The sequence below is a fragment of the Bufo gargarizans genome, chromosome 7, assembly GCF_014858855.1.
Source record: "Bufo gargarizans isolate SCDJY-AF-19 chromosome 7, ASM1485885v1, whole genome shotgun sequence".
NCBI lineage: Eukaryota > Metazoa > Chordata > Amphibia > Anura > Bufonidae > Bufo > Bufo gargarizans.
In genome coordinates, this window is record NC_058086.1 from 109,951,041 (window position 1) to 109,967,325 (window position 16,285).

Sequence of the window (16,285 nt, forward strand, 5' to 3'; positions counted from 1 at the left end):
GCTGGTTTTTGCCATGGAAAATGGCTTCAATCTACTGCAGCGAGAGGGATGGCATAGCGTTACGGCCTGTTGGACGAGGCACCAAACATATGTTGAGGCCTGCTCCTTAACATAACTTTGGTGCTTCTTCCAGCAGCGTAGAGGGACTTGAGACTGGTGCTCCCATGACAGGCTGTACATCTCCAGCACCCGCAGCAGCGCCATCACCGGATCCCGCGGTCTCTGCGGCCTGCACACTGCTCCCTCCTCTTCCAGAGCCCGGGCACTTCTGCGTCATGCCGCCTGACAGAGGACTTGCTCCCCGGGGCTCAGCTCTGAGGGGGGGTTGGAGGAGGATGTTCTGTGTAGGCAGCGGCATCAGGTGCTGAGTGCAGGGGGCGGCAGCAGGCTTGGTATTTGCCTCTAGTAGTAATACTCCTGCCCTAGTGTCCATCCATTAGTGATCCTGCCTCTGCTCCAGGTAACTCCCATCAGTTGGCCCCTGCTCCATGTAACTCCCATCAGTTGGCCCCTGCTCCAGGTAACTCCCATCAGTTGGCCCCTGCTCCAGGTAACTCCCATCAGTTGGCCCCTGCTCCAGGTAACTCCCATCAGTTGGCCCCTGCTCCAGGTAACTCCCATCAGTTGGCCCCCGCTCCAGGTAACTCCCATCAGTTGGCCCCCACTCCAGGTAACTCCCATCAGTTGGCCCCCCGCTCCAGGTAACTCCCATCAGTTGGCCCCCCGCTCCAGGTAACTCCCATCAGTTGGCCCCCCGCTCCAGGTAACTCCCATCAGTTGGCCCCCCGCTCCAGGTAACTCCCATCAGTTGGCCCCCGCTCCAGGTAACTCCCATCAGTTGGCCCCCGCTCCAGGTAACTCCCATCAGTTGGCCCCCGCTCCAGGTAACTCCCATCAGTTGGCCCCCGCTCCAGGTAACTCCCATCAGTTGGCCCTCGCTCCAGGGGCTCTATCTGCTCAAGCTTCCCCCTTTCTGCTGCAAGTGTTCCCAAGAGCCCCTACTCTCCCTGCATCCAGGACCCTCCCCCCAGTACCCATGCTCCAAGTGCCTCACCTTTAGTTTAAGATGCCCCCTCAGTGCCCCTCCTTCAGTTGTGTCCCCTCTGTAGTGCCCCTGCTCCAGATGCCCTTCCTCCCTTTGGTGCCTATGCTCATGCCACCTCCTGTCGTGCCCCTGCTGAGGTGGTCTAAAAAAAATTCAAAATGGGGTAGAATTGGGGGAAAAAACGCAATTCTGATGAAAGTTATTTTATTTATTTTTTTACACTGTACACTATGTGGTAAAATTGACCTGTTATCTTCATTCTCAAGGTCAGTACAGTTATAACGATACCACACTTGTATAATTTTTCTTGTTTTAATACTGATTATTTTTTTTTTAAAACCTTTGAAGAACAAATAAATACATTTTTCTAACCATATTCTGACCCCTATAACTTTTTTTTAGTTATCTGTGTGAGGGCTCATTTTTTGCGGGACGATCGGTTCTTTTCAGTGATAACAATTTGAAGTGTGTGCAACTTTTGATCACTTTTTATAAAAAAAATGATTGGGTAGTTGAAGTTTTTATTTTTATTTGCCGTATGCCATTAATATTGTTATATTTTAATTGTATGGGCATTTTCGCACGCGGCAATGCCCATGATATTTATTTTTTATTGTTTTAAGTATTTTCATTTTAAGGAAATGTATTTCTAAAAACTTTTTTTTAACTTTTCTTTTTTTTTTTAAGTTTCCTTGGGTGACAATAACTGGCAATCAGTAGATTGCCCATTGTGTTCATTGATGGCTAAATAGCAGTCATTGAAAACTTCATTTGCACTATACCAATACAATGCTGCCACTTAGTGGCCTGTATTGGTATATTCCTGAAATAGACTAGAAAGCCTCAAGCTGGTAGATGGGACCTGACACAATTTTGATAAAAATGTGTAAAAAGAGCTTCTAATTTTCATATAGTTAGATTTATCCATGTTTCCAGTGTTTGCATGTGTCTTTGTGCATGGAACAATGTGCTGCTGTCCATGGTCTTTGAATAATTTTTATTTAAAATGTCACTGAGTTTCCTTAAGACTTTTGACATGTCAGAGACTTAGGGTTGCATCTGTGATGGTCTGAGTGCTGAGACCAATTTCTAGAACAAGAAGAGAGAAGCACACGCATATCACAGCGTCTCTCCTCATTGCAGGGGGCTTAATTGAGATGGGCCCTCAGACTTTCTATTGAGCTCGTCTCCTGCAGCGAGGAGAGAGCATGCACTATGTGAGCAGTTCATTCTCCTCGTTCTCAAGATTGGTTGGGGTCTTAGCACTCGGACCTCCACCGACCAAAATCTTTGTCTCTGTGTCATATTAAAAGTTTTATTAACACGCTGTCCAAATATTCTAAAACATTTTAATGTGCTAATTATTTTTCTTGGCAGCTCTTCTTTTGGATATCATTCTTGTGGGAATTGTGAAGGGAATAGTGAAGCGTCGTAGACCTACCCAGAATCGCATGGACATGTTTGCTACATTCTCTGTGGACAAGTATTCCTTCCCATCAGGTCATGCTACACGGGCTGCAATGGTTTCTCGTTTTATGCTTAATCACCTTGTACTAGCTGTTCCAGTTAGGATCCTTGTGATGCTTTGGGCTATAGTGGTTAGTTTGTCCAGAGTCATGCTGGGTAGACACAATGTAACAGATGTGTTATTTGGCTTCTTCATGGGGCACATGCAGTATAGTTTGGTTGAATACTTCTGGTTATCCCCAAATACTTTACCTGCCCTGTTTAAGATTTAAAGTATTGACAGAAAGTCATCATTTTGTCTTGTTATTTAAAATGGATATGATTAGATTTCCCATATCTTGGAGCTTTTTATACATGGACCTCCGACTATAACTTCGAGGGGTCAAGCTAACATTCAGAACCAAAGTAAAATATTGACACAAGCTGTTATAGGAACAGATTAGTAGACCGTGCTGTAAAAATCATTGCACTTCAATCCAACAGTACGTCTTCTGCCATGTTGGGCCTAATAGAGAAAAAGAAAATCCTGGGGCTTTGTTCTACATTTTCTTCAGATGTTGTATTTGGGAACATTTTATATGCTGTGAAAATCATTGTGTTTTGAAATGTTGAGATTTTTTTAATATACAGTTTAATATACATTTTTAGTTACTATATTAATTCTGGAAACACATTGCTTTATGTTCTTTGGATTAATAGAACTTTTGTGAGATTTTCATTACACAGTGCTGTTTTATTTTTTAAATATCTTACACTCAGTCTTCTTCAAAGGTCTCCATTGATGAACTTCTCTTTGGAGGGTACATTTTTGGGTAAACCTAATTCTTTTGCCATGCAAAAAAATACTATGTTTAGGTTACCTCTTCTGTCTCTAGTTGAAAACTAATGGGGCCATTTTACAATGATACTGCTTTACACCAGCATTTCTTGTGCCATGTTTTTGCCATTCAGCCAGTTGACCTTAACAATAATGTGCATGGTATGTTACTCTTCTAGGAAGCGCTGCATAAAGACCATTGGGGCTAGCTACTAATATGCATTTTTCTGTAACTAATGGCAATCTATTAAGTCAGATCTGGGTAGGGAAAGTTAAAGTGGCCATAGAAGGAAACAAAAGCGGCACTACACGCTGGACAAGCATGTGTATATGTGAAAGAGCATTTTATTTCGAAGATGTTTTTCTGCAGTGAGAATGTTCAGTATGACCATTTTCCCCTTCACCTTATGACAACACCCCTGGAAAGACCACATCCTTCTACAGGAATCGGGAACCAAAATCACTGAAAGAAGGGAACATCCTCCCCAGTTCTGTTTCCTGTCCGAAGGAGAAAACTGTGAAGACCCTATGTATAAGTATAGGTATGAACTCCCCAACTATGTCTCCCCCAAGTATCGAGAAAAATTTTGATTTTCTCCAAAAAGGTTTGGATATCGGTCTCAGGCCTAGTATGCTAAAGGTCCAGATCTCTGCTTTGGGTGCTTGCTATGATATAGATTTAGCCAACCATAGATGGATAAGAAAATGTAAAAGGGCCGCTTCTAGACTAAGACACTCTATAACCCCAAGGGGTCCCTAGTGGGATTTAAACCTGGTCTTGAAAGTGCTAATGAAACCACTATTTTCTACTTTACTGGACATTTCAATTAAATACCTTTCTTTCAAAACAGCATTTTTGATAGCCATAGCCTCAGCTAGACTCCTGGGAGAAATTCAGGCTTTGTCCCACCTAGAATCCTATCTCGATTTTTCCGGACAGAAATGTTTTGAAGCTAGATCCGGGGTTCCTTCCAAAAGTCGTCACAAACTTTCATAGAGATCAGGAAATCATCCTACCTTCTTTTTCTACAGACACAGGAAGTTAATCTGAAGAACAATTTGAGCTCTTGGATGTAAGGGAGACAATTATTCAGTACCTGGCAGCTACAAAATAATTCAGGAAGGATGACAACCTCCTTATTCAATTCGCAGGTCAAAACAAAGGGGAAAAAAAAGCTTCCAAGGCCTCTTTAGGTCGTTGGATTAAATCCACAATATCCTGCTGCTACCAAATGTCTTACTAGCCCCACAAATGTTAGAGCCCATTCCACGAGTGCAGTGGCTTCTTCATAGACGGAAAGAGCTGGCATTTAACCTGGTCGAGTATAAATACACTTAACTTTGAATCTGCGAAAATGCTTGTACATGCCCTCATCATCTCCCGCCTAGACTACTGCAACACTCTCCTCTGTGGCCTTCCATCTAGCACTCTCGCACCCCTCCAATCTATTCTCAACTCTGCTGCCCAACTAATCCACCTCTCCCCTCTGCCAATCCCTTCACTGGCTCCCCATTTCCCAGCAAATTCACTTCAAAGTACTAACAAATACATACAAGGCCGTCCATAACCTGTCCCCTCCCTACATCTCTGAGCTACTTTCCCGATACATCCCCACACGCACTCTCCGATCCTCACAAGACCTCCTTCTTTCCTCTCCTCTTATCGCCTCTTCCCACAATCGCCTCCAAGATTTCTCCCGTGCATCCTCCATACTCTAGAACTCGCTACCCCAACATATGAGACTCTCACCTACAGTGGAATCCTTCAAAAGAAACCTGAAAACCCACCTCTTCAGACAAGCCTACAACCAGTGACCCTGCTGCCTCCATACCGCCATGACCAACTTCACCCACACCTACTGTGTCCTTCTCCCATACCATGTAGATTGTAAGCCCTCACGGGCAGGGCCCTCTCTCCTTCTGTACCAGTTTGTAACTAGTCTTGTTTATGATTAGTGCAATTGTCTGTATTATGTATGTATACCTCTTCTCATATGTACAGCGCTGGAATGAATGGCGCTTTAATAATAATTTTATAAAACATTATCATATTGATGTCTCTGCTTCTGCTTATATAACCTTTGACCAGAAGGTATTGCAAGCAGTTTCCCTCGCTACCAAGTAATCTGATAGTTTTCATCCGTAGCCGTCATGGTGTATGAAATGGAAAACCGTAATTAGACTTACTGGTAATTTTGTTTCCGTGAGTCCACCGGCACTGCTCCTATTTCACCCCCCCCCCCCCTAAAAATAATAAATAGGTTCCAGTATGAAGAACTACTCAAAAAATAACTACTTTGGTAATTTGTAAGCACTGAGGTAGAGAGTGGGTGGTGGCCCTTTAAACTCTGTTCCGGCCCCTACAGAGATTAAGGGGTCAATCTTATGTGTAGCCGTCATGGTGGACTGAAGGAAACAATTAGTGGTAAGCCTAATTACAGTTTTTCTTAGTAATGCGATCACATACTGTATGTACATGGGTCCAACACAGTTGTCTTGAGCTTCTAAGTGCACATCTAACAGATCAATTCCATAGGTACAAACCTGCTGATAGATGCCCTTTAAAGAGCTGGTCTGGAATGAAGTTAAAGGGGTTCTGTCATCAGATTTAACCCTTCTAACCTAAACATATGCTCATGTCCAGACTAATAAAAAGAATCCAAAGCTGGCCCTATTAAACCTCACTGTGGCTCTATTTGCCCAAATAACAGGTTTTTATAACCTGTCAATCACTTGCTTAAGGTGCTCAAGGGGAGGTCAGTTAATACAGGGTGCCCGGCCGCACCCCTCGCCGTCCTGTGCCCAGTGCCGCCTTCTACAGCTCAGCACCGCTTCCGCAAATCTTCCCGTCCCTCTGACAGATCCTGCGCCTGCACACTAGGCTCAGCCTGATCAGGCCGGCACATGCGCACTTTGCTAAATTTTTTGGGCAAATAGAGCCACAGTGAGGTTTAATAAGGCCAGCTTAAGATTCTTCTTATTAGTCTGGACATGAGCATATGTTTAGGTTAGGGGGGTTAAATCTGATGTCAAAATCCCTTTAAAGAGTCTGTCAATAGCCAGTTTAAGATTTCATCCAAGTACTTCTACTGTTTCAAGTCTTCCTTCTAGTGACAGTGAGGTGTTATCTGGGTTAGAAGAGGAAGGGAAATTCTGGTCTGCTGAGTATTCTTCCAAAGATGAATTGGCAGGGAAGCCACTTTTTCCAGTATAAAATGCTCTAGTGAAAGCAGAGAGAGCTACTATTGGCTTGTAAGATGCACAGTTGCTATTGTCTGTACAGGATGCAATGTTTGAAGGTTCAGAGCTGAGGAGAAAAGATTATTTATTTTTTCTTCCAAACATAAGAGTGTTTATTTTTTATTCCTACATCTGTTAATATGAAGTGCTCGTCTGCCCCTTGGGATAGGTGTAAAAGGATATTGGTGGGGTGTTTGGCTCAGCCTCCCGCCTTCTTAACGGTCGGTTCCCTTGCTTCCTGTAATCCATATTGAGACTATATGCTAGGTATTAATAAAATATATTTAGTAAACACTACTGAGTCTTTATTTACAATTATTGTTTTATATATACACACACACACACACACACACACACACACACACACACAATCACTGCATTAATGAACACTACAATACTATAAAACCCACACTTTCCAAATATCACTACACCAAACAATATACAATTACCTACACACACACCAGCGGCCCTTCCCCCACCTAGCACTAACAGTACCTACTGTATAAGGGGAACCGAAGGTCTAACCAGCTAGCTATTGTGATAGGGTAAGGGTTAACCAGCTAGCTTCTGTGGCAGGGAAAGAGTTAATGGTAAAGAGGTAGGCAGGGAAATGGTTAATGTAGAAATGAGACAGAGGTTCTATTTTGGTTGAGGCAAGGAAAGCATTTGTGTAGGGGGAGTTTGGCATGGAAAGGGTTACTGTTTTTTGTAGGGAATGTAATGCTCATCTAGGGGGAGTTTGACAGGAAAAAAAAAGGGGTTCTGCTTAGGCAATCCAGGAATTCCAGGGGTTTGCTCATCTTCAGGGGATGATTATTGGTGGGGCTGCTCAGCTGAACTAATGAGCGCTCCACCGTCGGGTTATGTGAGCACGCCTGCAGACAGAGCATGTGTGCATGTGTGATATGACAGGCAGCACTGGAGGGGAGAACCAACGTCCTGTGTGATGGCAGTCCCACATTTGTACAGTCGTCCGGGCTTCTCCCCTCTCCACCAGGCATATATGACTGGGCTTGTGTGTGCCTGCAGGGGAACCTTTGCTGTGTCAAGGCTGGCTTTGCCCGTTGAGGTCCCTGAAAGATCCCATGGACAAGAGAGCTTAGGTTTACCTAAGGCCTCTTTCACACGGCTGTTGTGGTTCCGTGCATTGGGGACCGAAATTTGCGGTTCCCAATGCACAGGCAACGTCCACGCGGTGGCCAGGACGGATCCAGACCCATTCAACTTGAATGGGTCCATGATCCTTCCATTCTACAAAAAGCTACAACAAGTTCTATTTTTTTGCGTAACAGAAGCACGCCTCGAACCCCACGGAAGCACTTCGTAGTGCTTCCGTGGGGTTCCTTGCTTCCGTTCTGCACCGCATCTCCGGATTTGCGGACGCATTTGTAGACTAAGCCATTATAAATATTGACGATGGCTAATTGTTCTGTCTATCTTCCTAAAGCTAAAGTAGCTTTGATTATGTCACCACAGGTCATTTGTTAGATCCCGCAGGACCTGTGATGGAAATTTGCTTTAATTCTATACGATCGTGTTTAAGGCGTATGTGATTTCAGAAAAATATTTGTTCACCGTATCTAATACAGATATGTATCATTTATAAATATTAATAGCTAATTGTGGCACCCAACTTTCCAGGGTGCCGATAACACGAAGCCATATTCATCCTTATTTTTTGCATGCAGCGTCCATTTAGTGAAATACGTATGGCACACGCGTTCGGTCATGTCCTAAGAAGTTATTTGAGAGCAGCAAAATCATTTTGTCTCATTAGGAAATTTGCCTCGTTACGAAATTATTTAATAAAAATCGAATGCATACGTGATTTAAGCAAAATGTCCTTATTTACTACACATCATGGCACGTTTTTGAATAACTCAATAGGGTAGGCACGTTTGTGCTGAATTACAGCAACTTTACATAACCCAAATATGGTATAGACAGAATATACATCAATTAAGTTTTAATGTCTTTAAAAATAAAATATTAAAGGGGTTTCAGAGTTATGGGGGAAAAAAAGTTATAAAACTCATCAGGACATATACATTAGTTAAGCTTGATTTTCTTAAAAGAAAACCCATACTTACACCTTTGCATGGTTCTGTTATTATTGCTTTGTTTACATGCTGCAGCAACGCTGTGGGGGAGTGTAACAACAATGACTGAGCTCTGCCTCGTGAATATTTGTGGGTGTGAATAATCTGACCTTCCCCGCCCCCAGCACTGCACAACCTAACTTTGCATTAAAAAAACACATGATCATCTCCTAGCTCACACAGGCAGAAGATCTTCCTGTCACATTGAAGATCGATCTAAATCTCTATATACATAAAGTGGGATGCGAAAGTTTGGGCAACCTTGTTAATCGTCATGATTTTCCTGTATAAATCGTTGGTTGTTACGATAAAAAATGTCAGTTAAATATATCATATAGGAGACACACACACTGATATTTGAGAAGTGAAATTAAGTTTATTGGATTTACAGAACGTGTGCTATAATTGTTTAATCAAAATTAGGCAGGTGCATAAATTTGGGCACCACAAAAAATAAATGAAATCAATATTTAGTTGATCCTCCTTTTTGCAGAAATTACAGCCTCTAAATGCTTCCTGTAGGTTCCAATGAGAGTCTGGATTCTGGTTGATGGTGTTTTGGACCATTCCTCTTTACAAAACATCTTTAGTTCATTCAGGTTTGATGGCTGCCGAGCATGGACAGCTCTCTTTAAGTCACACCACAGATTTTCAATTATATTCAGGTCTGGGGACTGAGATGGCCATTCCAGAACGTTGTACTTGTTCCTCTGCATAAATGCCTTAGTGGATTTTGAGCAGTGTTTAGGGTCGTTGTCTTGTTGAAAGATCCAGCCCCGGCGCAGCTTCAGCTTTGTCACTGATTCCTGGACATTGGTCTCCAGAATCTGCTGATACTGAGTGGAATCCATGCGTCCCTCAACTTTGACAAGATTCCCAGTCCCTGCACTGGCCCCACAGCCCACAGCATGATGGTAACCACCACCATATTTTACTGTAGGTAGCAGGTGTTTTTCTTGGAATGCTGTGTTCTTTTTCCTCCATGCATAACGCCCCTGGTTATGGCCAAATAACTCCATTTTAGTTTCATCAGTCCACAGCACCTTATTCCAAAATGAAGCTGGCTTGTCCAAATGTGCTTTAGCCCACCTCAAGCGGCACTTTTGTGCTGTGGGTGGAGAAAAGGCTTCCTCTGCATCACTCTCGCATACAGCATCTCCTTGTGTAAAGTGCGCTGAATGGTTGAACGATGCACAGTGACTCCATCTGCAGCAAGAATGATGTTGTAGGTCTCTGGTGCTGGTCTGTGGGTTGGCTCTGACTGTTCTCACCATTCGTCGCTTCTGTCCTATCCGAGATTTTTCTTGGTCTGCCACTTCGAGCCTTAACTTGAACTGAGCCTGTGGTCTTCCAGTTTCCTCAATATGTTCCTAACTGTGGAAACAGACAGCTTGAAATCTCTGAGACAGCTTTCTGTATCCTTCCCCTAAACCATGATGGTGAACATCTTTGTCTTCAGGTCATTTGAGAGTTGTTTTGAGACCCCCATGTTGCTACTCTTCAGAGAAAATTAAAAGAGGAGGGAAACTTACAATTGACCCCCTTAACCCCTTAAGGACTCAGCCCTATTTCACCTTAAGGACTTGGCCATTTTTTGCAAATCTGACCAGTGTCACTTTAAGTGCTCATAACTTTAAAACGCTTTGACTTACCCAGGCCGTTCTGAGATTGTTTTTTCGTCACATATTGTACTTCATGACACTGGTAAAATTGGGTCAAAAAAGTTCATTTTTTTTGCATAAAAAAATACCATATTTACCAAAAGATTTTAAAAATTAGTAAATTTCAAAGTTTCAGTTTCTCTACTTCTGTAATACATAGTAATATCCCCCAAAATTGTGATGACTTTACATTCCCCATATGTCTACTTCATGTTTGTAGCATTTTGGGAATGATTTTTTGAGGATGTTACAAGGCTTAGAAGTTTAGAAGCAAATTTTGAAATTTTTCAGAAATCTTCAAAATCCCACTTTTTATGGACCAGTTCAGGTTTGAAGTCATATTGTGAGGCTTAGATAATAGAAACCTCCAAAAATTACCCCATTCTAGAAACTACACCCCTCAAGGTATTCAAAACAGTTTTTTAACTTTATTAACCCTTTAGGTCTTCCACAAGAGTTAATGGCAGATTGAGAAACAATTTAGAAATTTCTATTTTTGGGAAAATTTTCCAATATAATCAATATTTTCCAGGAGTAAAACAAGGGTTAACTGCCAAACAAAACTCAAAATGGGTTGCCCTGATTCTGTAGTTTGCAGAAACACCCCATATGTGGTCGTAAACTACTGTTTGGCCAAACGGGCAGGACATAGAAGGAGGGGAACACCATATGGGTTTTGGAAGGCAGATTTTGCAGGACTGGTTTTGTTTATACCATGTCCCATTTGAAGCCCCCTGTTGCACCCCTAGAATAGAAATTTCAAAAAAGTGACTCCATCTAAGAAAGTACACCCCTCAAGGTATTCAAAACTGGGTTTACAAACTTTGTTAACCCTTAGGTGTTCCACAAGAGTTAATGGCAGATGGAGAAACAATTTAGAAATGTCTATTTTTTGGAAAATTTTCCAATTATAATCCTAATTTTATTACAGGAGTAAAACAAGGGTTAACTGCCAACAAAACTCAAAATGGGTTGCCCTGATTCTGTAGTTTGCAGAAACACCCCATATGTGGTCGTAAACTACTATTTGGCTAAACGGCAGGACATAGAAGAAGGGGAACGTCATATGGTTTTTGGAAGGCAGATTTTGCTGGACTCGGTTTATTTACACCATGTACCCTTTCAAGCCCCCTGATGCACCCCTAGAGTAGAAACTCCATAAAAGTGACCCCATCTAGGAAACTACGGGATAAGGTGGTTGTTGTTTTGGGACTATTTTAGGGGTAAATATGATTTTTGGTTGCTCTATATTACACTTTTTTGAGGCAATGTAACAAAAAATGTAATTCTAAAATTGTTTCTACATTCGCTATTTAGTTTTGTGGAACACCTAAAGGGTTAACATAGTTTGTAAAGTAACTTTTGAATACCTTGAGGGGTGTAGTTTCTTAGATGGGGTCACTTTTTTGGAGTTTCTAGTCTAGGCTACATCAGGGGGGGCTTCTAATGGGACATGGTGTAAAAAAAAAAACATGTCCATCAAAATCTGCCTTCCAGAAACCGTATGGAGTTCCCTTCGTTCTATGCCCTGCCGTGCGGCTATATAGCCATTTACGACCACATATGGGGTGTTTCTGCAAACTACAGAATCAGGGCCATAAATATTGAGTTTTGTTTGGCTGTTAACCCTTGCTTTATTACCGGCAAAAGGGATTCAAATTGAAATTTTGCCCAAAAATGGGTGTTTTGGCACCGTTTTTGTTTTATATTTTTAACACCGTTCATTCGAGGCGTTTGGTCAAATGTTATTTTTATAGCGACGACTTTTACGCACGCGACGATGCCCAATATGTATGGCTCTCAGACTTTGGAGACACTAAGCAGGCATCCTAAAAACTGCGGCCCTCCAGATGTTGTAAAACTACAATTCCCACCATGCCCTGCTGATGGCTGTAGGTTGTCTGGGCATGCTGGGAGTTATAGTTTTACAACATCTGGAGGGCCGCAGTTTGAGGATGCCTGCTCTAAAACTAATATTTTTTTGCGGAAAAAAAATTGTTTCCGTGTCTCCAAAGTCTGAGAGCCATAGTTTTTTATGTTCTCTAGTGGACTGTTGGGGATTATACAAATTTAGTACTCCATGGAAGTGTGATACTCCTCTGAAGCAATCGATAACGCAGAGGCCCGGATGATCGGGGCATGTGTCGCACTGAGTGGTGGTGTCCTTCCGTATCCCCCTCTTGTGACACACTCTGCATCTTTTTTGGGTTCGTCCCTTCTTTCCAGTATCGGGGACCACACCTGGAAAGTGTTGGCCAGGGACGATCCTGGCGCCTCCAGTTCCCGAGGTACTCCGGCCTGCTCTTTCCCGGTCTGAAAAGATCAGGGCCTTGAGGACTGCCTCATAGAACTGGAGGAATGTCCCTGTGCTGCCAGCGCTTCGGGATAGTACAAAAGAGTTGTACGTGGTAACCTGTACCAAGTAGATTGCAACTTTTTTGTACCATGCCCGGGTTTTGCGCATGGCATTATATGGCTTGAGGACTTGATCAGAGAGATCAACTGCTCCCATATACCGATTGTAGTCGACGATACAATCGGACTTGAGGACCGTTGCCGTGGTACCGTCGCACAGAGACTGGGGTGGTGCTGTTACCGTGGATTGTGGACAGCATAAGGACATCCCTCTTGTCCTTTATACCTGACCAGCAACAGGTTTCCACTGGTAAGTGCACGGGTCTCACCCCTGGGGATAGGTACCTGGAGGGGGTGGGCAGGGAGGCCGCGCTGATTTTTCCGCACGGTCCCACAAGCGAACGTGGATCTGGCGGCAAGGGACCTGAACAAGGGAATGCTGGTATAAAAGTTATCCACGTACAAGTGGTTACCCTTATCCAGCAGTGGGTGCATAAGGTCCCACACGAGTTTCCCGCTAACACCCAGAGTGGGGGACATTCTGGGGGTTGAATACGGGAATCTCGCCCCTCGTACACACGAAATTTGTAAGTGTACCCTGAGGTACTCTCACAAATTTTGTATAGCTTCACGCCATACCTCGCCCGCTTTGTGGGAATGTATTGGCGGAAACTGAGTCTCCCCTTGAACGCAACGAGAGACTCATCAACCGCGACCTCCCTTCCAGGTACGTAGGCCTGCTGAAATGTGGCCCCAAAGTGATCGATGACCGGCCGTATCTTATACAGCCGGTCATAGGCAGGATCACCTCGGGGTGGACATGCTGCATTATCGGAATAATGCAGACATTTCCGGATGGCCTCAAACCGGGGACGTGTCATGGCCATACTGTACAGTGGGGTCTGGTATAGGACGTCCCCACTCCAGTATTGCCTGACACTGGGTTTTTGGACTAGACCCATATGCAGCACGAGGCCCCAAAATGTCCTCATTTCGGCTGCACTGACCGGCGTCCAGCCACCGGGTCTAGCCAAAAATGAGCCTGGGTTTTGAGCGACGAACTGTTGGGCGTACAGATTCGTCTGCTCCACCATCAAATTCACCAGTGGGTTACTGAAAAAAAAAACTAAAAAAGTCTATTTCAGTAAACCCCACTGTGGGAATCTGGATTCCAGGATTGCCAGCGAAATCCGGAATCTCAGGCTCAAAGTCCACTGGGGGACACCAGCTAAGTTCATCGGCAGGGGGCTCCGGTGAACTTATTTGGTGGGCCGGGAAACCAGTACGAAACCCCAGGGCGGCTCGTACTAGGGTGGGCCACAGGATCCCTAGCATGTGTGCCCCTGGCTCCGCCTGGCGGCGTCTCCGCCAGCCTTGGGGGCTCATCGTCGTCCGATGAGATGAGGAGGATGCAGATGACAAAAGGAACGTGGGGTCATCCTCACTGGGGCTCTCGGAGTCGGGACTGCAATCTGGGCGTATGCCTCCTCGGCCGAGAACACCCGGCGGGCCATGGGTGTGTGTGCGTTGTAGGTGTGCGTGTGTGGAAACCTTTATGATATTGTGCGTGTGTGTGGGGGCAACGAGGTGGCATTGCTGATCAGCGGTACAACGCTGATCAGCGGTGGGGCGGGCGATGCGCTAACAGTGGACGGACGCTAAAGTGCCGACCAGTCAGCGAACGCAGAAAAAAAGTGGCAGGGGGGGCTCTGGGGTCTGATAGATGGATCAAAAAAGTTTTGTGTAAAAGTTCTTTTTTTTTTTTCCTAACTAACTTTTCCCTTCCTAATGGTGCCTCTCCCTCACTGACCCTAACCTACCTGAGTGGCGATGGGTGCAGGACGATGCTGCACGGTCAGGGTGCTGGACAGGAAGAGGAGGGGAGAGAGGAGCGCAGGAAGTTTGAATCTCGCGCCTCTCTCCCCTGCACCAATCAGCACCCTGGACAGCAGTGTTCAGCACCAGGGCCAGCACCGCCTCCTCAAATCCTCGGACTGCGATTGGTGGTGTAAAATTACGCCACCGATCGCAGTCTTTTTCCGGTTCATCGGGTCACAGGACACCCGAATGGACCGGAAACGCAGAAAACCGCAGGTCTGAATGGACCTGCGGTTTTTCTGCGATCGTCTATACGGGGGGGTACAAATGACCCCCCCCCTGGCGTTGTTACGGGATGCCGGCTGAATGATTTCAGCCGGCATCCCGTTCCGATTAACCCCCGCGGCGCCGGAATCGCGAATTAAAAGCCATGACGTACCGGTACGTCATGGGTCCTTAAGGATTCGGGAAAACAGCCATACCGATACGTCATGGGTCCCTAAGGGGTTAAATACTCTTTCTCATAATTGTATTCACCTGTGTATGTAGGTCAGGGGTCACTGAGTTAACCAAGCCAACTTGAGTTCCAATAATTAGTTCTAATGGTTTTGGAATCAATAAAATGACAATAGTGCCCAAATTTATGCACCTGCCTAATTTTGTTTAAACAATTATAGCACACTTTCTGTAAATCCAATAAACTTCATTTCACTTCTCAAATATCACTGTGTTTGTCTCCTATATGATCTATTTAACTGACATTTTTTATTGTAACAACCAACGATTTATACAGGAAAATCATGACGATTAACAAGGTTGCCCAAACATTCGCATCCCACTGTATCTATCTACAGTACAGACCAAAAGTTTGGACACACCTTCTCATTCAAAGAGTTTTCTTTATTTTCATAACTATGAAAATTGTAGATTAACACTGAAGGCATCAAAACTATGAATTAACACATGTGGAATTATATACATAACAAAAAGTGTGAAACAACTGAAAATATGTCATATTCTAGGTTCTTCAAAGTAGCCACCTTTTGCTTTGATTACTGCTTTGTACACTCTTGGCATTCTCTTGATGAGCTTCAAGAGGTAGTCACCTGAAATGGTCTTCCAACAGTCTTAAAGGAGTTCCCAGAGATGCTTAGCACTTGTTGGCCCTTTTGCCTTCACTCTGCGGTCCAGCTCACCCCAAACCATCTCGATTGGGTTCAGGTCCGGTGACTGTGGAAGCCAGGTCATCTGGCGCAGCACCCCATCACTCTCCTTCATGGTCAAATAGCCCTTACACAGCCTGGAGGTGTGTTTGGGGTCATTGTCCTGTTAAAAAATAAATGATGGTCCAAGTAAACGCAAACCGGATGGAATAGCATGCCGCTGCAAGATGCTGTGGTAGCCATGCTGGTTCAGTATGCCTTCAATTTTGAATAAATCCCCAACAGTGTCACCAGCAAAGCACCTGCTACACCATCACACCTCCTCCTCCATGCTTCACGGTGGGAACCAGGCATGTAGAGTCCATCCGTGCACCTTTTCTGCGTCGCACAAAGACCCTGTGGTTCCAACCAAAGATCTAAAATTTGGACTCGTCAGACCAAAGCACAGATTTCCACTGGTCTAATGTCCATTCCTTGTGTTCTTTAGCCCAAACAAGTCTCTTCTGCTTGTTGCCTGTCCTTAGCAGCGGTTTCCTAGCAGATATTCTACCATGAAGGCCTGATTCACACAGTCTCCTCTTAACAGTTGTTCTAGAGATGTGTCTGCTGCTAGAACTCTG

General features: G+C 44.3%; 1 protein-coding gene across 1 annotated transcript in view; it reads left to right on the plus strand.

Annotated features, from left to right (window-relative positions):
- PLPP6 (phospholipid phosphatase 6) overlaps positions 1-4,785 on the plus strand; it is a 57,470-nt gene extending 52,685 nt beyond the window's left edge. Inside the window, exon 3 of the mRNA XM_044301958.1 lies at positions 2,423-4,785. Coding sequence (XP_044157893.1) covers positions 2,423-2,784 — 362 coding nt within the window. The 3' untranslated portion in view covers positions 2,785-4,785. The remainder of the gene's footprint in view (positions 1-2,422) is intronic.
- Positions 4,786-16,285: the final 11,500 nt, after the last annotated feature.